The 25,111-nt window shown below is 53.2% G+C and overlaps 7 protein-coding genes across 7 annotated transcripts; 4 read left to right on the top strand and 3 right to left on the bottom strand.

Moving 5' to 3' along the window:
- Positions 1 to 4,452: 4,452 nt before the first annotated feature.
- On the top strand, positions 4,453 to 6,240 carry IAQ61_011593 (uncharacterized protein; the record flags this gene model as incomplete). The annotated part of the gene is made up of 1 exon (XM_003844116.2): positions 4,453 to 6,240. The coding sequence occupies one exon, from the start codon at positions 4,453 to 4,455 to the stop codon at positions 6,238 to 6,240; it is 1,788 nt and encodes a 595-aa protein (XP_003844164.2).
- Positions 6,241 to 8,900: 2,660 nt separating this feature from the next.
- On the bottom strand, positions 8,901 to 12,521 carry IAQ61_011594 (uncharacterized protein; the record flags this gene model as incomplete). Its single annotated transcript, XM_003844117.2, has 1 exon — positions 8,901 to 12,521. One exon carries the CDS (start codon positions 12,519 to 12,521, stop codon positions 8,901 to 8,903), a length of 3,621 nt encoding a protein of 1,206 aa, XP_003844165.2.
- A 4,008-nt stretch (positions 12,522 to 16,529) lies between these two features.
- IAQ61_011595 (60S ribosomal protein uL4) lies at positions 16,530 to 18,053 on the top strand (the record flags this gene model as incomplete). Its single annotated transcript, XM_003844118.2, has 3 exons — positions 16,530 to 16,610; positions 16,969 to 17,042; positions 17,093 to 18,053. 3 exons carry the CDS (start codon positions 16,530 to 16,532, stop codon positions 18,051 to 18,053), a joined length of 1,116 nt encoding a protein of 371 aa, XP_003844166.2.
- A 589-nt stretch (positions 18,054 to 18,642) lies between these two features.
- IAQ61_011596 (uncharacterized protein) lies at positions 18,643 to 19,762 on the bottom strand (the record flags this gene model as incomplete). The annotated part of the gene is made up of 2 exons (XM_003844119.1): positions 18,643 to 19,222; positions 19,317 to 19,762. The coding sequence occupies 2 exons, from the start codon at positions 19,760 to 19,762 to the stop codon at positions 18,643 to 18,645; spliced, it is 1,026 nt and encodes a 341-aa protein (XP_003844167.1).
- A 423-nt stretch (positions 19,763 to 20,185) lies between these two features.
- IAQ61_011597 (uncharacterized protein) lies at positions 20,186 to 20,707 on the top strand (the record flags this gene model as incomplete). Its single annotated transcript, XM_003844120.1, has 1 exon — positions 20,186 to 20,707. One exon carries the CDS (start codon positions 20,186 to 20,188, stop codon positions 20,705 to 20,707), a length of 522 nt encoding a protein of 173 aa, XP_003844168.1.
- A 237-nt stretch (positions 20,708 to 20,944) lies between these two features.
- On the bottom strand, positions 20,945 to 21,604 carry IAQ61_011598 (uncharacterized protein; the record flags this gene model as incomplete). The annotated part of the gene is made up of 3 exons (XM_003844121.2): positions 20,945 to 21,086; positions 21,143 to 21,350; positions 21,448 to 21,604. 3 exons carry the CDS (start codon positions 21,602 to 21,604, stop codon positions 20,945 to 20,947), a joined length of 507 nt encoding a protein of 168 aa, XP_003844169.2.
- A 2,045-nt stretch (positions 21,605 to 23,649) lies between these two features.
- Positions 23,650 to 24,906, top strand: IAQ61_011599 (uncharacterized protein; the record flags this gene model as incomplete). Its single annotated transcript, XM_066099267.1, has 1 exon — positions 23,650 to 24,906. One exon carries the CDS (start codon positions 23,650 to 23,652, stop codon positions 24,904 to 24,906), a length of 1,257 nt encoding a protein of 418 aa, XP_065950786.1.
- Positions 24,907 to 25,111: the final 205 nt, after the last annotated feature.

A 25,111-nucleotide genomic window follows, 5' to 3' on the forward strand; every position in this document is an offset into this window, starting at 1 on the left:
TGATGAGAGATAGCGGACTTCGTCATCAATTTTTTTTCACATCTTTCCTCTCATTAGACCAACATTCTACCCCCGATACCGCTAATAGCAGTACTTTTTGTGGGATGGGGAGGGTTAGTAACATAGTCCAAGATTGCAAAGTGTATCGCAGTGTGACACAGCATAGTATAGCATAAGCATGGCATAACGCGGGATAGCGTGGCATTGATTCTGACACCCAGTATATTTATTCTCGTCGAAATAAAAACTTGGTTCGATATCATCCGTATCATCATCATTATCCTCGATCATCTCTGGCTTATATGCAGCTGTTCAACTCACACGCGTAACGACTGGACAGATGGGTTGTAAATAACTCAAGGCGGTGGGCACTGTACTTTTGCGGTCTGAACGCTAGGTATGTTGCATGAACCGAGAAGACGGAATTTGTAGTATATCCTATCTACCTCGCGTCTTCTGCGCATGATATGTCGTGAGTGAAAAAGAGCAAAGAGGAAGTATAGCCGATCCAACATTCGACGCATTTGATATAACAGAACATGGCCGATGGGAACATGATAAGCTTAGTGGTGATGAAGACTCAAAATCAAAATTTGAATCAAGCAAGATGGTTTTTCTGGTACAAAATTCAAGTCTGAATGTGCGCAGGACGATCCAATCGAAGCAATCCACCGTAATCCACCACACCGCCTCTACACCCATACCCACCTTGTCTCTGCACAGCATCCAACATACGCCCGAAGAACGGAAATCCTCCTCCTCCGTCATTCGGACGCGCAAGACAAAAAAAGTGAGGCTAGCCAACAAGCTTGATCAAGAAGATCGTTGACCATCAAGCCCACCATGCAAACCTTGGTACTTACGTAGTGATTCCTAAACCCGCTTCACATGGCGGGTACCTCTCCTCTCCCCTTGTACACAGTATCAAGCGGTGAATAATCCCATGACTCAAGATGGCGACTCCATCTCCTCTGCACGCAACGTAGATCAAACGAGAGACGCTTCAAAGCGGGGGACCTCGGTAGCCCTACTTGTACTCTGGGTATGGTAGTTGCCGAAGATCTATTCTATTTATTTATTTTATTTCTCGCGTGTGTGCGTGGCGGCGGGCTTGTAGACGCATGTTTGCGCGGTCAGAGTGAGGCGTTTTGGCGTCTGGCGTTTGGCGTTTACCGTGGACGTTGGGGGGAGAGGAAGCGGTGTAACTTTGTATCTTACGGAGTGGATGTGAGGGTTTGGAGGGGAAGGGGGTAGGTTAGGGTAGGTTAGGGTAGGGTAGTGTAGGGTAGTGTAGTGTAGTGTGTATCTAGAGGATGAGTACTCTACGTAGGTACAATGTGAGTTTTATTTTGGGAGGTGTTGGCAGGGCGGTCGGTGGTGGTGGTCAATGGTTTACTAGATCTAGGGGATCGGGGGTGCTAGCGAGGAGGCCCGAGGCCACGGAAGGTTACGCAGCAACCTAGGTAGATACTTGTATAGTAGGTAGGCTGATGTGGGATGACGGACTTTGGAAAGTCGCCAGTTGAGGACAGCCAGCACTGGGCGGAAAGAGTGGAGGACTCGAGTGGAGTCGGTGGAGGACAGTGCAGTGCCATCTCCATGTCTACAATGGAGTAGCAGGACTGTATTGTAGGACGGTATGTACTATGATCTCACAAGCGTGGGGGCCTGTCGTGCCTTTCTCTCTCTCTCTCTCTCTCGCCCTGCAATCTACGCCGTCCTCCTCGCTCCACAGCCCGACCCATCTGAGTCCTGACAATGTCCTGCTTGTGGCGCTGCACCGCCTTTTTGATTTGAGAGAAGATGGGATGGATACCGTACAAGAGACGTGCAGGCAATCGAGGATGACCACGTACTCCACCAGTACAAGGACTCGACCGATGACCCGAACCACCGACCTCCCTTGTCTGCCCCAATCCAGCTCATCCAAACGATATCGACGGCGGGGCTCTTGGTGGGAGCGAAGGTTTTTGGTGGCCAAAGAGAAGCTGGGAAGAAGAGAAGGGAGTGGTGCTGAGCCCCACTTTGTGCCCCTCGCTCGCTCGCTCACTCACTCCACCACATAAGCGGCATCGCCATCGTCCAACCACGCGGACGGGGGCTAGGGTGGATGGTCCCATCCCATCTCTTTCGGGACGGATCGAGTTGGGTGGCCCGTGACTGATTCGTGGAGTCGTGTGTGGGTGAAAGTGGCCGGGTCTGTCCTGGCGATGCAACCGCCGTGCCCTGTAGCCCCGAGTAGGGAGGGGGAGGGGCAAGAGTACCAAGTAGAGATGGAGATAGGTAAGGCATCTATGTTTTGTTCATGTGCATGCAATAGATAGGGAAGGTCTATGGACAGGAAATGCAACACAGGGGCGAGGCTTGTGACTGCGGCTCACTGACTCCACTCATCATGGTGGGCTGTGTCTCGGATTCCACGAGAGACAGTGGCCTTCTAGAGCCGACCACAGACACACACACAGACACACACATGGGCTTGGACCTGACCACCGTGACAGGAGGCTTCTCGATGCTGCTACTGTGCGTGCCGTGCTTCACTTTATTTTCGCCAAGGACTGTATAGATGGGTAGTAAGGATTAGCAGCCCACTCGGCTTGACCACGTCTTGCGAATGAGGGTGGGTGGGGAGAGATGTCGACGACTCCATAGGGGTCGAGAGAGTGTGTAGTATACAGGCTATGCTGAGTAGTACGTAGTAGTAGTAGTAGTAGTAGTAGTAGTAGTAGGGGGGAGTGATTGGCTGGCTGGCGGGGTCACATCGACTTCCAAATGGTCTGCTGTCCTCTCCCATCCTATCCACGCCTCTCCTCTCCTCTCCTCTCCTCTCCTCTCCTCGCTTTCGCTGCCTTTTCTTTCACTGCGTCCTCGAAGGCCTTGTCGCACATCATTGGCGAAGGCGTCCCCCCCTACCCCCATGGCCCCCCGAAGACCGCCCATGCGACCGCTTCACGGGCTTGATTGGGAGCCAATGTTTCCCTCTAGCCGCTGGGGGCGGGAAACGGGGCAGATGCGGCGTGCGGTGATGCAGATGCAGATGCAGCACTGGGTTGCGCGATGCCCATGAGCGCAGTCTAACAGGGTCCGGCCTAACTCGACGATTCTCTAGCGAGAAACAAACTCCAGACGTGACTCTGGAAGCCGGCAGACTGGGCAGCCAGACAGACAGGCAGGCAGGCAGGCAGGCAGGCAGAAGATCAGAGTGACCGAGTAGTCATGCTTCCATGCATCGTTGTCGTCGTCGTCGTAGTCGTAGGGATGGATGCTTGGCCCTGCTCGTCCTGCTGCTGCCCTACGGCTTGCCCTCATGGCCACTCACACCAGGGCTGTTGTCCTGTCATGGATAGAGTCGAGCGAGGCCTTTGGTTCCCGTCGGGGTTGATACTATTATATACCTTATCGTCATCAACCTGATCCTCCCCCCTCGCCTCAAGAGTGCATGCAGCAGGCTGACTCCATCGACTGCTATTCTCTCTCCGCCTCGTTGTGGGACAGACCTGTTCTTTTTGTGACCCTCCTTTCTTCCCTCCCTTTCAAACCCCCTTCTCCCCCCTCTGCTCCCCCTTCTACCCATTCTACCCATTCTATTTCAATACTCTCTGCTGTGCTCTTCCCCTCACGATCCGCTCAAGCTCGAGCCTTACCTGCGACAGTCGCATTGGCATCGCCGAAACAGTGACGTCGCCGGCCACACCGCAAGTCCCGGCTGGCTGCCCACAGCAACAACCACTTTTCAGCCTCTTTTGTTTTGGCCACGCACGCTGCAAGTCTTTTTGTCAAGACTGTTATAGAGTACCAACCAACCAACCAGCCATCCATCCATCCATCCATCCTTGAAAATCCTACAGGCATTTTGTTCTGCCAGACCTTTCTCCCTCTCACTTTTCGCCACCAGAGCCCAGCCCAGCCCAGCCCAGCCTTTTCCGATTTTCTCGCCGTGCCTGACCCTGACGGACGGGCAGCCCAAACAGCCAGAAGAGAAGCAAGCAAGCAGGCGATTAGGTCAGCGGGTCCACTTGGGACCGTCCAGGAACACCCGCTCCGCGCCCAAGCAAGCTGCCTTTCTCTTCCCCAATCACCACCTCCACCACCATCACCACCACCACCACCACTACCGTCCGAATCCTCCCTTTCGCTCTCGCCTGCTCTACCGCATTCGGTCCATCTCTTTTCTTACCACCCCAACCACCCCAACCACCAGTGACCATTGTCCAGTGCCCAACAACTAGCCTCGGCCGCGTGTCACGTCACCGCCACAGCTCGCTTGCTCTTCGCTAGGTCGGCTGCTGCTGCTGCTGCTGCATGTGTGACCTTCTATCATCGCCGCTCATTGCGCCGCTATAAAAATCTCAGCCACTACCCCATCCACTCTCCCCCTTCCCATTGCCCCCAGCAATACACACACCCCCACCACCTCCCACCAGCTTCCCCCACCCCCCACATATCCCCACGATGGCTTCAGAGCCACTGCCCGACCACTACAAGGCCTTGGGCATCGACAAGACAGCCGACTCCGCTGCCATCAAGTCGGTCTATCGCAAACTAGTCCTCAAGTTCCACCCGGACAAGGTCACAGATCCAGCCCAGAAAGAGGCGGCAACCGACCGATTCCACCAGATCCAACAGGCCTACGAGACGCTCGTCGACACGGAGAAGCGCGGCGAGTATGAGGCACACCTGACGCTCGAGGCATTGCGCAAGGAGAAGGCTGCCCGAGCTTCCGTCCCACGCGCTGAGAGGACCACACGCTTCGAAGGCACTGCCTCTTCGTACCCGCCCTCCCGCTACACCACCGAAGAGCGTAAACCGTCGTCGCGCTCGGCCGCCTACGAGGAAGAACGCTATTTCGAAGACCGGGCACGCGCCAAGTATGACACCTATGACGCATATCCCAAGATGAGCTCGTCCTCGCGATCTGCCCGTCCGGAAAAGGAGTCTCCCAGAAGTGCCCGCCCCGCCGCCAACGACCGCACACGTTCGGACCGCGAAAAGACACGTGCCAAGGAATCCCGCAGCGAACGCAAGTTCAACGCCGTCGACAGTGAGTCCTCGGCAGACGAAAAGGCACGCTACGAAGCCGACTGGAAGCGGCGCAGCGAGGAAGATGCGGCACGCAAGCAGGCTGCAGAGTCGCGACGCAAGGCAGAAGACCGCCGATCCTACGAAGAGACACGGTACGCCCCGTCCAGCGCGCGCAAGCTGAGTGTGCAGGAAGAGGAGGCCATTCGCTACCAGCACAAGTCACGTGGCCAGGTCGAAGCCGAGATGACTCGCCCGACGTACACGAGAACTTCGTCTAGAGATGCCTACGGCCCTGATCACCGCTCTTCACGACGCCCAGACGTCCGACCAGAGGCGCCTCGACGATCGTCAGCTCGGCCCAAGGAGCGTACCGAACGCACCATGCTGTCTTCTGGCCGCGGCATTCCTGAGATTGTCGAGTGGAGTGACGACAGGAGAGCCCCTCCCATCTTCAAGCACTCGGCCTCGTCGCCCGCCAACATCGAGGTGCCGCGTTCCATGCCTCAGCGATCCTACACTAGCGAGGTCCCTCGCGAGCACCGCCGTCCAGACAAGTCGCCACCAGCCCCTCTCCACCGCTCCGCCACCATGCCCGCCAATCATTCGGCACCCCGCCAAAAGGCACCCACTGCCGCTCGCCCCTCTGGCCTGCGGGAACCCGTGGCCCCTGAACACCACAGCCCCGAGCACGACGCCTTCCCGTCTGTACCGCTACCGCAGCCCTCGTCTAGCACGAAGAAGTATTACTACACCACTACTGGCAACGGCGTCACCAGTCTCCGCCCAGAAGAGATGCCCGGCTCTGCAAGCAAACCACGCACTGTCCTCCGCGAACCTGGACGCCACCATCAGCGCTCCCCGTCTCCTCTCTCCCGCCCACCCATTGGACCCAACCGCCCGTCTGAAGCCACCACCACTTCTTACTCCACAAAGCCCGTTTCAGCCGCACGCCCCCCGCCCATGGACCGCACTACCTCGACCCGCAACATCTCCCCCATTCGCCATTCCGAAGATCGCGGCCGCTCCAGCCGCAAGCTGTATGGCGAAGTGAACGACCCAAGGCGAGCACGCCAGGCAAGTTACAGCCCGAGCGAAGTGCAGTATGCGCGCAAGTACGGTCCCGAGGATGTGAGATGGGCACCAAGAGGGCGCGAGAATGAGAAGGACTGTCCAGCGACGAAGCCATCCCTAGGAAGGACGGCAACGTACGTCTACTAGACTTGGGAAGCAGGAGAATGGAGAGGTATGAAGATGAGATGATTGAGAGAGTAGGTGGCTGCAATACTACTACCACCACTCATTACAGCAGAACCCATACACACGCACACCCACCCACCCACCCACAAGACATATCTTTGGCGCAACAGGATACCCATCTCCATCCACAAACCCGGCATCACTTTTCCGGCGTACTTCGGCATGATTCCCCATCCCAGGCTCATCTTTATCTCCATGCAACCAGGCGTTCCACGGCATATTTCCCCCATCATTGTCTCCTACTCCGACGCTTGCAAGGGCTGCACTTGGCGTCGAGAGTAGCTGGTTTATCAGTATCAGTATTCAGTATCAGTGTGTATATTGTCCTTTTTTTCTCTCCCCCAAGTTTTTTTCGGGGGGGCTTTTTCCGTCCATGATGATTCCTTGGTTGTTCCATGCCAAAGATGATAGCATTTCTGGGCTATGATGGGGGACTTATTGTATCCTCTTTTTACATTCGTTTTTTTCTCATGCTTGCTCTTGGTCTCTTACGGCTTCTACGTCTTCTTGTTCATTTGCAAATCAGAAACATGTGGATTTTTCTACACAGACTTTGACGTCCAATCAATATAAATTTACCAATACAGACCAACCTGCTTTATGCGGGTTAGTTTGAATACCATCTTCTTCTCCCTCTTTTCTTTTCCCTTTCTCACTCTCTTTCCCACTCGTCTCGGGGTCTTTGGGGAAGGCGCGCAGAGCGCTTTTTTTTTCTCCCCCCACGAATCGCATGCTGCTTTACATTTGGCTTGCATACACGACTGATGCCCTTTTTTGACCGCTGTGTTTATTTACCCTACCATTCGCTTCTTGCTCTTCTTTCGTCCTCTTTTGTTTTGCCGGATTCATGCGGGTAGGATGATATAAATTGTGTGCGTGCTTTTGTATTGCATTATTGGCGTTTGGAGTGGGTCTTTTGTTGTTGTTTTTCCAGGTGGGAGGGGGTTCTTTGGTGTGTTTGTGCTTGGGCTTGGGATTGTGGATTGCAGATTGCAGGGAATTAAGAATGCGCATTGCGATTTCTGGTACTCTAGTTTGCGGGATTCAAAGGGCTTCGGCCCTGCTTGCTTGCTTGCTTGCTTGTTGACTTGATTTTCGACTTAGTAGACACTATCCATTCGCTCGCTATGAGAGTTGTGGAGTCTGGTTTGGAGCAAGGGGGAAGGAGGAAGGAGGGAGGAATGAGCACAAAGCCGGGGTTTGATGAATATCATGACTTATACCAAACTTCTCTCTCCATCCGGGATCACTTACCTGCCTACATACCTACCCGCCCGCCTACCCAAACTAAACCCGCAACCCTTGTAACTTGAATCGCAATCACAATCACAATCACAATCGAAAAGGGAAGAGGTCTTTTCATTTCCAAAAAACAATAAACTAGATCCCCATGTATTCTTTAGCCAAAGTTTCCACCCTCGTTGCCGTCTCCATGTATAATGTATAGTCAGGCATATGTCAGGCATATGTATAGTCAGTTATATGTATACTCAATTCATTCATGATGATATGCTTGCTCCTTGCAATCCCAGTTCCTGTCTATCTCTATATATATAGTCGCCGTCCCCCAAGTCAAAATATACACCGTCAAGTGATACGAAAGCAAAAAGAGGACTGGTCACCAAAGTCTCATCCAGAAATATATATCACACATCACTGCAAGACCTTGACAAGAAACATGGAATATTATTCTCCCATTTCGTTTACATGAAATCACCTTTCCGGCCTCCATCTCCCCCCGATGGTGCAAAGGGTCAGCATGGTGAAAGAGAAAATTCGAGTTCCGATCGATATACATGTACATATCCGCCCCTCCTCACAACTCCTCCTGTCTCTCTCCAGTCTTCGCTTATACAAAAGAGACGAAAAAAGTAATTCCCTCACGCCCTCAAGGCTCCCACATCACTTCCAGTGGTCTGCCGATTCCAAAAAAACAAATAACGCCCAGTTTACATCGCTCATAATCTCGGAATCAAAGAGACAAAGAAAGAGAAAAAGCCCATGAGAACAAAGACAGATGGAAAAAAAAAGAAAAAAAGAGTATTGTTATACATACAAGCGAGAGAACATGGTCTAGTTCTCACACCATGAACGAGAGTAGTGTGTCGGTGGTGGTCCAAAGGTGCATGGAAATCGGTATAGCGAGTGTGGTGGTAAATAGAGGCTTGGGCGGTACTAGATACTAGAAACTAGGACATTACTGTAGCGTAATTCAACGCACGCATAAGACCCCCAAAAGCGAATGTAGAGTAGGCGAATGGACGCCGGGTTTGACAAATAGGAAACACGACCAAAGGAACTTGGAGGGAGGTTGCTGTAGGTGAAGGATTCATGGCGGCAAAGGGTGGGCACTGTCACCCGCCCTTTCATGGAGCTGTTCCACTGGTTTCGTAGATGTGGAAAGACTTTGTTGTGCAAGATAAATATGCCAGGCTTGCAAGCTGTCTTTTCATTAGACGCGACTATGCCAGGTTTCGGATACTGTGATCCATTGCTCATAGACTCACAATGAACTAAAGCAAGGTTTCTCATCGACATCGCACGTAGACAATCCGTGTGTTTTCAAAACGCGCCTGATTTAGGTACGCTGGGGTTTAAGATCAGACAGTCCGCAATACGCTTCACAGTACATCCCAAATGTTGCGAACTATAGGGCTGTTGCCTGTCTGTACTGGACTTCTAGGATCAACAGCAGCCTTCTCAGGTGTCCATTGCCGGAGCGGGGGATCGCTCCAGTCATGCCCGTTGCGGCCATCTTTGATTGTCTCGTTTGATGAAACTGGGCTGGACTCGTCGTTCGCGGGGGACAGCTCGATGTGAAAGGGGTTCCTTGTGAATTCTTCCGCACGTGGTGACGTCAAAGCGTCAATGTCATCCATAGAATGCTGGGCAACGTTCGGCTTAGGCAACTTGGACTGGATCTCGGTCTGCAGCTTCTGCAATTTTCGCTGATCACGCATGTTCGGCGACGAGAACCGTGTTCGGATGGCCTTTGCAGATGTCGACGAGGAATTGTGGCTTTGGCTCTGCGAGAGATTCGGTGTCTCCAACAGGCTAGATGTAGATGCAGCGATAGGAGCATGGTCTTTGACCTCTTCGGATTTGCTATCATGGTCCGTGGCTGACTCAAGACCAATGTTGGGCGTAGCATGGAGGCTGACAAAGGGTGGGGAATTTGCCTGGGTGGTGCCGTCAATAGAAGCAAATCCGTTGAAAGTCTGGTGCTCCGGTGGCAAGATGGCCTGGAATGACGGTCGCCGATCTTCGGCCTTAACCGCCTTTAGCGCTGCAAGGCTTTGAAGCTCGAAGGGATTGCAAGCGCTCTCCATTCGTGTCGGCGATGTTAGGCCAAATGGATCCTCATCTTTTGACAGCCTTGGTTTCAATGGAGTCATGTGGAACTCTGTTGCGCGCGGAGACTTTAATTCATCCTCCATCACATCATCGGCACTACCAAATACATCCTTGGGAAAGTGTGTGGCAATGGGAGATGCAACTTCCGGCGCCTCGTCTGGCCTTGCAACGAAGCGAGGTTTCGGTGATGGCGGTGGCTGACCAAGCCTAAAAGGTGTATGTGGTGTGAGGAAACTGTCACCAATACCTGCCCTACTGCTGAGCCCAGCCATGTTGATTTCAGTAGATCTGATCGGTGCCAGCGGCGTCGACATGTCGCGTACTTTCAGCGCAGGTACATCTGATTGCGGTTCGACGTCATATCCTCGTGGCCACGCGTCTTCGCCAAACGATGTTTTGATTGGTGATGTGACCTCCGTCTCGTAAGAAGGATCCTGGAACCCCATGCGGGGAATGCTAAAAGTAGACACGGCGGGTGATTTCAAAGACTGCGTTGCAAAAGACTGCATCGGAGCTAAAAGCCTTTCTGACGTGCCACAGGTTGACTCCTCGTCTTGGTTATCAGATAGCCTTAGTGGTAGTTGGCGAGAGAAGTTGGGAACCGACAATGGCAGCGAGGTGGTATCTTGCTTTGAAGTTGTAGTCTCTGTCGCTGAATCATCTCGTCTAAAAGTCGTCGGCAAGTCGTTACCAATCGAAAGGGTTGGCACAGGCTGGTCTCTGGGGCCAACCTGAGGGGTCGTCGTTGGCGTGGACTGTGACGAGAGGTCGAAGTGGGTGTTGCTGGAGTCCCATGAGCGACGGAATCCTGGAGCAAAGATGCCCGTAGGCGCCGACAATGGTCCTGGTGAGATGGCCATGATATTCCCTGTGCTGGCTCTTTGCATGCTGATATCACTCTCCGGAGGCAGCGGCGCGGTCTGAGGAGTACGTGATCCTGATGGACTATCTCTATCAAAAGGCGAGTACACGTTGCCATTGGTCGACCTTGTACTCGGAAGCCCAGCAGAGCGTCGACCATAACCCTGGTTATGATAGGACCGGCTCTCATTCTGCCTCAACAGACCATTGCGGAACTCTTGTAGCTGCATGATGAGGTTCATGTTCGGTCCAATCCACTTGCTCCGCTTCTTTGCTTTGTCGTACGCTTCTTGGACGCTCATCTGGGGATCTTTGTATAGTCCGTATGCAACAATCAAGCTAGCTGACCGACTGACACCGCATTGGCAATGGATCAACACACGTCTCCCTTGCTTCAGATGATCGTCCATGATCTTCACAAGCTTGTAGAGGTCAGGCACAATGTCAGTGTTGTGCTCCCATGGTACGTGTATGTACTCTGGCGTGGTGTATGTCTTGCCGTCCAGGACAACTTTTCGTGGCGGCGTCACCTTCATCGTCGGCGCAGTTTTGGATGTGGATGAGCTCTCCGGTGAGAATGATGCAGGCTTCAGACGCTGCGCAAGCGTAGCAAAGTCGACATCTTCTGCCGGTGGCCCATCTACACGTCGAGCGTCAATGTCCTTCTGAGTCTCTGGCGCGGACGAAAGAAATGGATCTTTGACCTCACTGGCTACGTTGATGATGACATCGAAAGTAGTGGCTTGTTCAGCTGTTGGCTCAAAGTAGAGATATACGCCAGCCTCGTATATGCAGATCGGTCCGTTTGGGTATGCAGCCGGCTTCTCTTCCCGCGACTGCGGTATATCGAAATTGGGTTCCTGGTCCTCCTCTTCTTCCATCTCGAACGGCACCTCTGAAAGGCCAGAGGGTTTCGTGGTGATGGGGCGCAATGGAGGCAATTGCATACCTCCCTTGGGGCCCTTGAGGTTTGCGCTCGAACATATTGGCAAGGATGGTGAAGATTGGAAGTGGCGCAATGCAGGGCGATTAAAGGATGGCGTGGAAGGAATGAGGAGCCTCACAGGCTTGCCTTCATTACTGCCAGGGGTGGAGATGGTCAAGCTCAGATTGGACGGCCGCCTCTTTGGCGGAGTGGGCGGCTTAATGAACAGAGGAGAAGGCGGCGCAGAGCTAGTCTTCTCCTTGGGAGCCACAGACGCTGGTGCGTTTCCACGTAGATTGCTCAGCGAGGAGGCTGTATTGATGCCCAGATTCTTCAAGTTGCGCGGCTTTTTTGCAGGCGTCGTCGGTCTCTGTAACTCGAAGAAAGTACTCGACGAGTCGCCCGAAGCTGGCTCTGTTCTCCGGGATCGAAAGTCGGCTACGAAGGAGGAAGGTGTGTTTGTCTTGGCCAGAGGCGACTCTGGTGATACACCTGGCGACGGGTCGGTGACAGACGACGAGTCCATGGTAGAGATGGTGGTGGTCGGCGAGTTGTCTGAGGAGGCTGTCGAGTTGCTGTCCCGACTATCGTGGTGAAGATGAAAGGTGGAGAAGGGTGCGCTTGTATTTGGGTTCCCGCTTGTGTGCGGCCGTGCTAGATTGGAGCCATTTGCAAAAGTGTGGCCCTGGAGCCTAGATTGGCGAGATTCTGCTCCAAACACCGAACCGAACGAAGGCATTGGCAGCGGTGAACGCGCGCTCGTTTGAACCATGTTGGGTTGTCGAGGTGGGGTGGGTGTGACCAGCTTGGGGCAGCGACTGCCGGAGTGACTGGCCCAGCGACGGGCGTGCGGCGAGGTGGGTGGTGGGTTGGGGCAGTGTGGAAACGCCTGCTCGAGTTTCTTGGAAGGAAAAGAAGAATTAGGTGTAGAGAGAGCCCTTTTCAGCGTTGGACTGTCAGCTTCGTACAGCAAGCGTGTAGTGGGCGAGGCAGACATGGCAGCTCGCCCTGTGTGGAGTTGTGTGCTGTGCATTGGGGGAGTGGGGTAGGAGGTGTGTGAACGAGTCGCAGTGCAACCAGCAAGCCCGTTTGTCGTGTCCATGGCTGGCAGCGACGAGCAGTGCAGCACAGCGCAACACAGTGGAGTGGAGTGCAGTGCAGTGCAGTGCAGTGCAGTGCAGACTGACTGACTGACTGGCGGCGAGCAGACGACGAGAGACGGGTTACGTGAGCCCTCGTTCTAGACCCAGTCTTGGTGCTCACACAGCCGACGATAGCAGGCGGGTAGAGGAGAGGCACAGGGGCGTGGGAAACGATGGAGGAAGGGGAGGGGGAGGGGACAGTGGGACAAGGAAGGCGCGACGCACCTGGTTGCCAACAAGAGAGGCGGCGGTAGCAGCAGCAGGACAGTTGGTGGTTTTGCAGCGAGAATACCAGATTCTCGAATAAGCGCCTGAGGAGGGAGCGACTAGGCCGGCGATGCGCCTGGACCTGAATGGAGTGCGGCACGGAAAATAAAAGGCGCAGAAGGGTGGAATGGAGGAGACGAGGCAGGTGAGTTGGAGGGGTGACAGGCAACAACCTGCTGCTGTTGTTTGGTGTTGTTGTCGTCGTTTGTCGTGAGCGTGGTTTGGCCGTTGGCAGGTGCCGTCCCCAGGATGGAAGGAACAAGGGAACCAGTGACGGTGACGGTGACGGTGACGGTGAGTGCTTGAAGCAGGTGGCACTTAGCAGTCGGTCGTTTCGCTGTTGCTCTCCTTCCTTTACGGCGGTCGATGCGACGACTAGACACCACAAGACTCAAAGGCGCAGACACACACTCACTCACACTCTCTCTCTCACACAGACAGACAGACAGACCAGTTGACACAGACAACCCACAAACACGTGCGCTCGGGAAAGGGCTCGGACAAGTGCGCAGTCGTGACCAGCTTTTTTCTTGGGAGGAGGGGAGAGGGGGGGGCGGGCGAGGGTTGGGGCGGGAGAGCAAGCTGGTGGATGGCAGAGCCGCAGCCGCCGTGGAGAAAGGATTTGGGAGGAGAGAGAGAGAGAGAGAGAGAGGCAAGCTGTGCAGCTGGCTGTGTGTGTGTGTGTGTGTCGAGGCGGCGTGAATGGTGTGGTGAAGATGGGAGCAGAGGACCAACCAGAGGGCGCTGAGTGGGCCTGTGTCCTGTGCCTCAAGCGCCGACGTCCCAAAATAGAAACTGCCAACCGTCGGTAACAAAAGCAGGTGCGGCCACTCACAACGTCAAGGAAGCCCCTCGACCGTCCAGCCATGCCTTGGAAGTCGAACCATGTAGTACATAAGAGGTACCTACCCTAGTACCTATGTACTACATCGAACCTACATTGTACAATACTCTACGTAGACACACCAATGCTCAGCAACCCTGGCGGCGAGCCTGTCAGTCAAGAACAAAGGCAACGGCCCCCGCCCCCGCTGAACTCTTCTGCTTACTATCCACTCCCACGGTAGGTGGGTGATTAACTAGGATAACTATTCTCTCTTGCACACACTCCTTCTCTCTCCTAGTGCTGTCTAAGGCTTACTAGCTACTCCAAGGCCCTGCTGCTGCTGCTGCTGCCCACCTGCCTTGCCTGTCTGTGTGTCTGCTCATCTAAGGTACCCACACCCACCAACAGTCACCATCACCAATGGCGTCTGCCTAGTATGTACAATAGAGAGAGAGAGAGAGAGAGAGAGAGAAAGAGGATCAAGTAGTATCGTGTGTGCCTAATGTACAACACAATGGGGACCCCAGCCAATGCGCTCGCTAGTGGCAACTCCATGCCCGCCCACATGAACACCATGGTCTTTCTGCGCCTTTGTTCACCGAGCCTTGGAAACCGGCCATCTGTTGGCCCCTGACGCACCCATCGAGCGAACGAGGGCGGGAAAAGACGAGACGGGGGTTCCCATCGGAAGGGGCAGCCTTGGGGGGTCCGACTTGCAGTCCAAAGCGGGCCCGAACACCAGTCCGCTCCCACAAATTGCCTAGTACTGTACCTATTGTAGGTGCAAGAACTTGCCATGTGTGCGAACACCCGGCCAACTACCGACTAAAAGCACAGTAATGCTGGCCCACAGACGTACCCATGGTACCCGCTGCTTTGCAAAGCTGCAACATGTACCTACCTACTACTACCCCTCTTCTCCCTCCCATCTTCGTCACAACTCGTTCGTCTGCGACATCCTGGCCTTGCTTGGCTTCCGGAAGCCCGTGTTTCGACACTCGAGTCGTCAGGGCCCGGCCTATGGCAACCCTCTAACACAGGTACGCAAGATGAACCCAGCAGTAATTAACCACCTATCTGAAACGGAAGACACTGGTCGGCCCACCGGTTGGCAGGGTGAAGGTCTGCGCAACAAGTTGCGACCATGCATTCGTAATCCGCCATGGCCATCATCTCGCCCATTTGCCCCGTTTCACAACCACTAGTTTTGCAGTCTTGACGGTTTCTGTCGTGCCTCGTCTCGTCTCCTCAGATGGCTCGTGCGACGTGTTTCGTACTCCTTGTTGGATACCCAAGGCACGACAACCGTCCACATCGCCTTCTCTAGGTACGTACGCAGCACTGCACCAACACCACTTTCAAAAATGCACATCCTGTTACGCCCGCCCGTTTCTGTTGCCCTGTTGTCCATCGCCCGTCCTTCATTACATGCCGCCTGCCGAATCCAGGTATGCGAACGGCTTGGAGGTTGTTTCAGCAGGCAGCATCCGCGGAATAGCCGTCGCGTCGTGATTGCGATCGGCTTGTGGACATTGGAAAAACCCCAAAGCCGATCTTAGCCTGATCTCGGGCACAACGTAGTTCGAGATCAAAAGCTGATCATTCCACCGTCTACCATGGCTTTGGAACCGTTCATAAGCCAGATATCTCTACTATTGTATTACTAATATCAAGATAGTACTAACATCAAGTGGATCGCGCGTCTGTCATTGTGTACTAATCAACAATAGTGGTTCAACAGAAAGTTGGGGTTTATCTACCTCCCATGCGTGCTTCTAGTACAGGATCAGAAACAGAGTGTCATTGTACAGAGGACGGCGCTCTATCCGTCCCCCCTGAGCAAGTGCACCGCATTCACGCATCATAAGACACTATGTGTATAGTAGCTGTCTATTATATGTGTAACCGTGAGATTTGGCTGATCACTGTCTAATAATGGCAACCCGGTCGGCATCGACCGCGTATCGAATACGAATCGATTAGCTTACGCCGCAGCTATGTACTAATGTATACACACGACTATCGGATCAGCCCTACATAGTACACACGAGGATATACATATTTAGATCTGTGGAGATTCCGGCTATTGGCATCTCGTATGTTTTGTTTGATTACTATACCATACTATGATATGTGTCTGTTGCTATAGAAAGCTCAGAGAAAAATACGAAGTACTATCATGCAGAGCCTATAATAAGGAGAGCCGACGGACAATGCACTCAAGCGCGGTGTGAGCAGACAAGCGCATTCAATATCGATGACAGTGCTGAGTGATCCACCAAAATGATCAGGCCCAATTTGATCCGCCTGATTACATGGTTGAGCATTTCATGGTTGACTATCAGCGGGAAGATTGTCTGGGACGTGACTCAAGTCACGATCTCACTCCCCAGCTCCTGAGATGATTTGATTGTTAGTCATTGCACCCTGCCACCAGGAGCTCCAAGGAGACTTTTTTCTTGCATGTATGTGCTGCAGACTTGCGGACCATGAGTATAGCCTCGCAGTGTCCAAATTTGATTAGTTGGGATCGAATGTCTGGCAATTTGTATTCGGTCTCGACCAGTATGCGTCATACATGAAGGGTGCTGCATTTGAGTTACCCCCAAATCATAGTAAGACTTCTGCAAACAGAATAAACGACACTGAAAACACTTCGTAACTTGATGTTTCTGCCATCCCGTTGGATGGGGTGGTGTTGGGGATGGGCATAGGCAGACAGCGACATCGCACAGAAACAGTCTAGCTACTATCGCGCTAGCGCACTCTGCACAATTAAGCGAGAACAGCACCACGATTTTTGGGGGCTTCGCAGGGACGACCAACTTCCTTCTGACGACAACTAACAACAGGACAACCGCCCACGATAGCCACCATGTCCAGGCCGACCGTCACCATCATCTCCGCCAAGGGCGAGGCATCCTCGGACACTGCCACCGTGCCCAATGTCTTCAAGGTCAGTTTTACACGCTCCAATCACAGAGTCTGCACGGCGCGCAAAAGTTCGAGGAGGGGAGAGAATCTGGATGAGCCACCACAACGACTGCCGAGCCGATCGCAAATACATGAAAACGAACAAAAAGAATGGAGACGATATGACATCTTGGGTCATACATACGTCGGGCGTGTACAATTGCAACATTTCATGTCTGCCGGTCGGTTCAGCGGTCATTAGCGGTCATTACGGTTGAACATCTATCGACACAAGAGAAGAAGCCACCATACAACAGATTCTCTCATCCCTAGGCTATTTTGCTGTCGCTCGAGGATACCAATATGCACACATCCATTCATGTTGCTAACAAGGAAATCAGGCACCTATCCGCCCGGATATCGTCCACGCGGTCCACACTGGCATGAACAAGAACCGCAGGCAGCCATACGCTGTGTAAGCCTTCCTCACAAACGGGCTGATAACTCCATCTAACAGCACATCAGCTCCGAGAAGGCTGGTCACCAGACTTCTGCCGAGTCCTGGGGTACTGGACGTGCTGTCGCCCGTATCCCCCGTGTCTCTGGTGGAGGTACTCACCGTGCTGGTCAAGCTGCGTTCGGTAACATGTGCCGTTCCGGTCGCATGTTCGCCCCAACCAAGGTCTGGCGCAAGTGGCACCAGAAGATCAACCAGAACCAGAAGCGTTTCGCTACTGCTTCTGCGATCGCCGCCTCTGGCAGTCCCGCCCTCCTCCTCGCCCGTGGTCACCACATTAGCACCGTCCCCGAGGTTCCCCTCGTCGTCTCGTCGACTGCTTTCGCCGATGGCGCCATCAAGAAGACATCCGCTGCCGTTGCTCTGTTGAAGGCTGTCGGTGCTGGTGGTGATGTTGAGAAGGCCAAGAACTCCCGCAAGCTCCGTGCTGGTAAGGGTAAGCTCCGTGGACGCCGCCACAAGCAGCGCCGTGGTCCTCTGGTCATCTACAACCCCGATGAAGATGGCAAGGACCTTGTCCTGGCTTTCCGCAACATCCCCGGTGTTGAGACGTCATCCGTCTACTCCCTCAACCTTCTCCAGCTCGCCCCAGGTGGCCACCTCGGTCGCTTCATCGTCTGGACCTCATCCGCTTTCAGCGCTCTTGACACCATCTATGGCTCCACCACTGAGCCATCAGCGCTCAAGAAGGACTACCTCCTGCCATCCACTATCATGAGCCAGCCCGACCTCAGCAAGATCATCAACTCCAGCGACGTCCAGAAGGTCCTCCGCCCCGTCCGTGGTGCTGCCGTCTCCAAGCGTGGTGTCGTACAGAAGAAGAACCCTCTCAAGAACTTCCAGGTGCAGCTCCGTCTCAACCCATACGCTGCTGCCTTCTCGAAGGAGAAGCTCGGCCAGAAGAAGGTCAAGGACAGCAAGCCTGAGCCTGCTGCCGACACTTTCTTGAACCTCCTTGCTGAGAACTAAGTGTCTGGTCGTTTTATGATTTCCCTAAGTTTCTCTTGAATGAAGGATGAATGCATGGGTGCAATAGGATGGATGGCTATAATGCTGTAGCTGTCTTGACAAAATACCTCACAAGAAGGTTTCACTTCTTCACTTGCCTGTCTTTTCGTATTTTGAGTGACGTGAATGACCCTGTTCATCGTAAAGTATGTGGCAAGTTCAAACCACCCTTTTCCCGCACATCATTCACGTATTGCAGTGGGTGTGCTGAACAGCTATCGTGCATGATCTCTACATTCTCTTGAGGTCCAGATTACAGGCACGTCACCTCCAAACTATCGGGGAGAGCTCCGAGGAAAACAGGTGGGGAATAATATATAATTCATACTCCCGGACTTCAAACGGCCAAATCATGCTTGAGCACCTTACCCCCAAACGCCATGGCTATGCATATATAAACCTTGCTCGCAAGATGCAAATTGGACACGAGGATCGCCCCCGCACCCAGAAGTCCCGTGACTGAAAGAGAGAGAAAAAGCAGTCTTATGAAATTTCCAAGACCGACGCATCGCACCCCAAAAAAAAACCCCCCCTTGCCCCCTTCGAGGATTCAACGAAACAATCTCTTCCCACCCGTCCTCGCCATAGTTCTCTCCACGCCCTCGAGACTCATGCCCGCGAAGCCTGCACCCCCACCGTCACGATCCCGCTTATACCGTCGCACGGCCTCTCTCAGATGAGCGGGGGTCAGAGGGCCCTTATCCGTCTGCTTGAGTCTGTCCTGGAGAGAAGCGTCGCGTGGGATTTCCTTCCAAAGCGGCTGGGAGCGATCGACCTGGTTGAGGTACCAGCCTGCACTCTGAATGTCCGTGTTTGTCGGGCGATTGCGTTCGTCCTTGATGTGTGCCGAGGGGCGCTGGAGGCTCTGCATTAGGATTGGAGGGGGCAGGTCTGGGTTGGGTAGATGGGTGCGGACGGCGGACCATTCGTCGCGGACGGTGAGGGCGCGGTCGATAAGTTCGCCGATGAAGGATTTGGCGTACGAGGTTACGGCGATGATGACAGGTTGGGGGACGGATTGGGAGAGCGTTTGGTTGACGAGTTTGCGCACCGTTTCGCGCTTGAGGCGGATGCGGCGGTAGGTGGCGTAGCGGTCTATTTGCGCGGGTGTCATGTAGTCCATTAACATGCTGTGGGGTGTTGGGTTAGTATATTCCAAAGGTTATGTGAGGGCGTAGATAGGGGAGTCCTTGTTTGTGGGTGCAAGGAGGGGGGTAGATATACCGCTCGTGATCCTTCTCTTGTTTCCGCCGCGCTTCAACACTCATCCCGCCTTCGATGGCTGTGTCCATTTCCTCTCCCATGTCATCTTCGTCATCGTCTTCACCCTCTTCGTATTCGCCTTCTGCTTCTCCTCCTTCTCCTTCCCCACCTCTTCCCTTTCCTCCACGTAGACTCGACCCGGCCACACTGGCGCCATCACCCACATCACCGCCCTTCTTACGCTTCTTCTTCCCTCCGCCACCAGCGCCGTTGATGACGGACGTCGTGGCTAGGCTGTCAAGAGACGGTGACCGTGAGAACTGTCCAGAGGGGTTATCCTCAGCATCGGGGCTGAATGCATTGCGTAAATTCGATGGTTTGCGCCTCTTTGAAACCCCAGACAGAGAGGATATGCTGCCGCGCTTGCGTGGGGGGTGCAGCTGGGACATGGACGGTGGTGACGCCATGGTGATTGTGTGTATGTGTCGCGCGACCGCGACGGAGGAACTGTCTTGGGTAATGTATCTGGTGGTCGAGTCGATACGGTGGTTGTGAGGAACGTTCGATACAATTAAAGAAGTCGCGATCAGATGCCAAGACCAGTTGCTGCGCGTGGGCCTAGCGCGTTCTAGTGCGGGAACAGAGTCGCGGAGTTGATTTCGTCATCGACTACTCAAGAATGATAGGCGTCGCAACATTGGGGTACTACCATACTTTTGCCCACGCTAGTACTATTCGCAATGTAGCAGTATACACAGTCGGGCGCATCGCCTTCAAATTCCCCTGTTCATTTATCTGAAGGAACGGTCTGCTTTACTTCACTCACCACAGATTCATCATACTACCGAGTCTTAACAGCACACCATAAGAACTATACGTTCCAGCCCACGATGCCATCCTATGAGGAAGTCTACGGCATAGTCCCAAGCACATCCACATCCACCTCCGCGTCAAACCTCAGCAATCCCGTTCAACCACCCAGCTCGTCTCACCACCTTCCTCCAGCCGCCCTAGACTTCGCCGCCAAAGTATTTGACGTTGCCCGCGCCGGCAGAACGCCAGTCCTACAACAGTACCTCACCGCGGGCATCCCGCTCAACCTCACAAATTCCGCCGGCGACACTCTGCTCATGCTAGCATCGTACCACGGGCACATTGAGACCGCACAGATGCTCGTTGACGCCGGCGCAGACGTCAATGTGTTGAATGCGAGGGGTCAGAGCCCGATTGCAGGGGCCGTGTTCAAGGGGTGGGATGAGGTGGTCAGGGTATTGTATAGGGCTGGGGCAGATGTAAGGGCCGGGACACCGACGGCGGTGGATTGTGCGAGCATGTTCAAGAGAGGGAATGCGCTGAAGTTGTTTGGGGTTGAACAGGGGGAGGGGAGGGATGTAGATGTTGGGAGGCAGTGATTTATGGAGAAGACTTGTGTGTACGGATCAGATGCTCGGTTCGACTGACTGGGTGAGAAGGATGAGTGTATACCCGTGGAGAAGAAGCGATCAAGGGCAGAAAAGGGCGCAAGGTCCTCGCACAAAGAGAAGAATCGTTACATTACGACGCAAATAGTAATTTCAAGCAAATATCCTAAAAATTTGGACAATGGTATCATACGTCCTTCTCGGCCTCCTTCAACACATGCGCCAGGCCTATTTCTTTGCCTCACCCTCCTTCTTCCCTCCGCCAAACAGCCCGCCAACGTACCCTCCTGCGCTCTTTGCGCCCCCAGTCACACCCCCAGCGACACTGCTCGCTCCACCTTTTACGCTATCTGCAGCACTTTGTCCGTACCTTTATGTACCCGTCAGCCTGGTCACCTCTTCATCACACATCAGAAAACGACTTACCCTCCCAGAGGTCCCTGTGCCTCAATCGGCCTTCCATTTTCGTCCTTGCCTCCCCTCTCGGCGCGGTTGATGGCCTCCTTGGAGAGATGATCGCCGATGGGTTGTGCGAGGCCTCCTTTGCCGACTTGGCCGCTGACGAGGCTGTTGACACCGTCTTGGAGGTTGTCAACTTGCGATATGCCCGTGACTTTGGTTTTGTCGAGGCTCTCTGGTTCGGTGTTAAGAGTGTAATGTGAGTGAGATTTTTATGGAACAGGGGGGACGAGGGCTTGGGAGGAAATGGTACAAGACGGCCAAAGACGTACGTTTGGTAGCATAGCTAGCCTTGTTGTCCTTTGTGAACCACTTGAGGTACTGGTCTTCGATCCAGGGCATCCATGTCTCGTACTTCTGGTTGTAGTACTCGTTTGCGGCTTCCCGGTAGGTTTTCGAAGACTTGTTTTGATCTTTGTTAGACGACATGTCCTTTTACTTTTTGTTACTATCTGTTGTGTGGAAAAAATAATACTAGGTCGTTTCACAGGATCAGTGTATGGTGCAGATAAAAATATCGTTGTATTCTTTGGATAACACCTCGCTCCTCCAAATCGGGCAGCGCAGCATATATACACAGCCCATACTGCACTCCACCCTTCTGCCTTGCAAAAGTGATCTCATGTCCAGAATCCAGGTTCCAGGGCACAAACGTGGCTTGGTTGACGATGTTGCGACAAGGATCGTAACTTGTGAGAATGTGAACACGGCAGGGAAAGTGGGTCATACGTCATCCGTCATTCCAAGATCGAGAACAAGTGATCGCCCCGTGTGAAGGCACATCTGACTTGGCAGTGCGACAGTATCCAGCCATTTAACGGTCACTAAGCGTGAGTTGGGGATGGTTACCGGTAGGGTGCGCTGGGTAATAGGTGATTGGGTGGTGGGCGAGTCGTGATTGATGGCAGCCTTGGAGGTTGAGAAAACTGGGATATGGACCGAATAACAGGTGGAAACTATCTAAAAAGCCTACCTGTGAGTGGAAGGTACAGATAGCCGGAATGAGATTGCGGCGAGTGGTGATTATTCTTAGTCAGTACTCACCTACTAGTCGCTTGAAGGCTGTGAGCATTTGCCGATAACTCTTGTGCAAACCATCTGTAAACGTTTTGCGATTCCCGTGATTTTCGAATAGGTTCGTTGTGACTGAACGTTGAGAACTGAATGTCAAAAAGGCTGTAGCGCAGATCTTACACGAAAGGGGCAGCAATACAGCAAGGCTAGCCGACCTCCATGAACCGAGACACCAACACTCGCTCACAAGGCAAACCCGTAATACTCACATCCTCTTACCGCTTATTTTAGTAACCATATTTTAGTAACCAGTACACTGACGTCTGGAGTTCACCCTCTTGAAAAGTCACGAGACATATGCCCGCGCCTCTGCAACTTGAAGTAACAGCTTGGATCTGGTGTCTCCGCCCAGATGGATTCCCCAAGCATGGTTCAATCAGTAAAAATAACTACCCTCAACGCATACGATCCTGATCGAAACGACGTGTCAAATGCAGAAAGAGAGAACGGCATTAGCTTATGCAGAAGTTCCAAAGTCCTAGCCCTCCATCCCATTAAATCACAGATTTCAGACTTCTTGGCCGCTTTGTTCTCCCATCAGCATCGTGAGCCTGTCACTATATTCGCTACAGCTGGCACTGCTATGCTCTTTCAGGTACATTACAGTCAATTTCAACTGTCACCCTCGTCACCGAGATCATGAACGTATCTGCCGTTCCCTGAAGGCCTGCTCAACGTTGGACCTGGACCACAGCACAACACAGCTACCGACATGGAGACCGAGAATCATGCTCGATGCTTCAATGATGACATACGACAAATGTGTTTTCCCTTACCAGCCTGCTATGAGGGAAAGATGCCGTTTTCCTGAGAAATGATGTGGTGCAACGTGAATGGATTAACATTTCCATCGCCAGTGGTGACGTTGCTTCAAGTGGTTGGTATCTATCTCGTAGACCTTATAAATGTCCTCTCGAACATTCTTCTATGACAGCAATATCTCATACTTTTTGTTGGTTCCCAACTGCTTTGAAAAGATAGATGGGGCAGATGTCACATCACTTTTCGTTCTGTGGAGACAATTTGCTGTCCTTTTCTGATATCTTCCAATTCACTCTCAGGATTAGCATTTCTTTCCACAGTCATCTTGATCATCTTAGCGCTCTTCACTCATCAATGATCTGCCTGCGAAAGGTCTTGGGTTGCACAGTCACTCGTTTGCGCGTCCAATGAAGTCGATGTGAAGGTGACTCGCACCTTCCCACTTCACTTACCCACTCCGCCCAAGGGCTCGCGCCTGCCACGAGCAATTTCTTGGCGCCTCTACGCGTTTCACACTCTTTCTATACATGACCATTCCTCCACATCATACGACTGTTTGATTCACACACTTCCATTGTTTTCCCCTCTGATCATTTGCTCATTACAAGGGAAGGTTTGGTCTTCGCTCGCTCACCAACATGCCAGACAACAACAGCACCGACTCTTCGCCAGAACGTAGCTCTAGTAATCCCGGCAACAACCTCCGTCGCCAGGTTCCACACGACGGTACTTTCCAGAACACAGCGTTGGACTCCAGTGTTCATCTAGCGGGACTCATTGCAGAGTTCCAAGAATTGCATAGGAATATGTCGGAGAGAGAGGCTGAGATACGTCGCAATCCCCCTGACAATATGCCATTGCCCACTAGGGGCGCCAATATCAACTTTACCTCCCTCAGATCCCAAGCTTCTGCAATTCCAGGACAGCCTGTTCAAGGTGCTAACGGCACAACACCTCTTCTTGCTATGGAACCCAGCGATCCTGCCCATTCGGTGATCAAGAAGCCTGTCACGACACTGGTCAGCTCGCTACCACAGACTACATATTCAGACCAAAAGGATTCAGCGGAGACTACTCTCGAATATATCAAAGTGCAGCGCGCCGTACTTGACTATCTCGGCAAAAGGGCCGCCGATACACTCACTCAGAGACAAGCCTGTGCCTGGACGGCAGCTATTGAGCCAACGACCAAGAAGCCAGCAGCCCAGGATGCGCTTCGCCTGTGTTACTACATGCGATCACAAGGCTTCGATACTTACGCGGGGCTTAAAGGTAAGATCCTCCTCTTGTTCGTAGCTGAACCAAATGGCCAAGATGGAGGAGAAGTTTTGCCGTACTGGAAGCAGGACTTTTCGACCGACCAGATAATTCACTCAGTGTCGTCAGAATTGAGGAATGCCAATGGGAGGAGAAACGCCATTGTAGGAGGACATGCTCCGCCCGTTGGAGGAGGCCACAACCTAGGCACCAATGACATGTTCGCGGGTATGAGGGGTAGTGGCCCTTTTGGTCCGATACCAGGGACCCTCGATAACCCTGAGGATGCTGGCCGGTACGAAGACGGTGAAGTGGATTGGGCGGGAGAGCTTGACGTGCTAGACGCAATGCTCACAAGAGCACGAACTACAGGCTACCGCACTCAGCAAGCACCGACAGCTCGACAGCCACCACCACCGCCGCCACCGGCCCAAGGACAAGCACAACGCACACAGCTGGAAGCCCGTATGGCGGAAGCGCAAGCCAACTTGGACAACATTCTCTCTGCCACGACGTCTAACCCAGGGTACTTTTCGTCCACATGTCTCCGGGATACTTCAATGCTAACAGGTCACAGGCTCATTGAAAGCGCGATTTCGCAAGTTGAAGGGATTCAGCGACTGTTGGATCAGGTCTAGGTGCACTTTGCCTCACCTCTTGGGCCGTAGAAGATGCTGGTTTGGCAGGTTGCAGTACTTGATGTACGTTTGATTAAGGCCTGGATAATTCGGAACGAGCTGTACGAGCCATGGTTAGCGGAGAGTTGGGGTGAATTTGCGAGGGAGTGTTGCATGGATGGAGTGAGGGTTGGGGGTGAGCAGCGATGCTTCGAACGACGCACTT

The sequence above is a fragment of the Plenodomus lingam genome, assembly GCF_022343315.1.
Source record: "Plenodomus lingam strain CAN1 chromosome Unknown scaffold_20, whole genome shotgun sequence".
Lineage (NCBI taxonomy): Eukaryota > Fungi > Ascomycota > Dothideomycetes > Pleosporales > Leptosphaeriaceae > Plenodomus > Plenodomus lingam.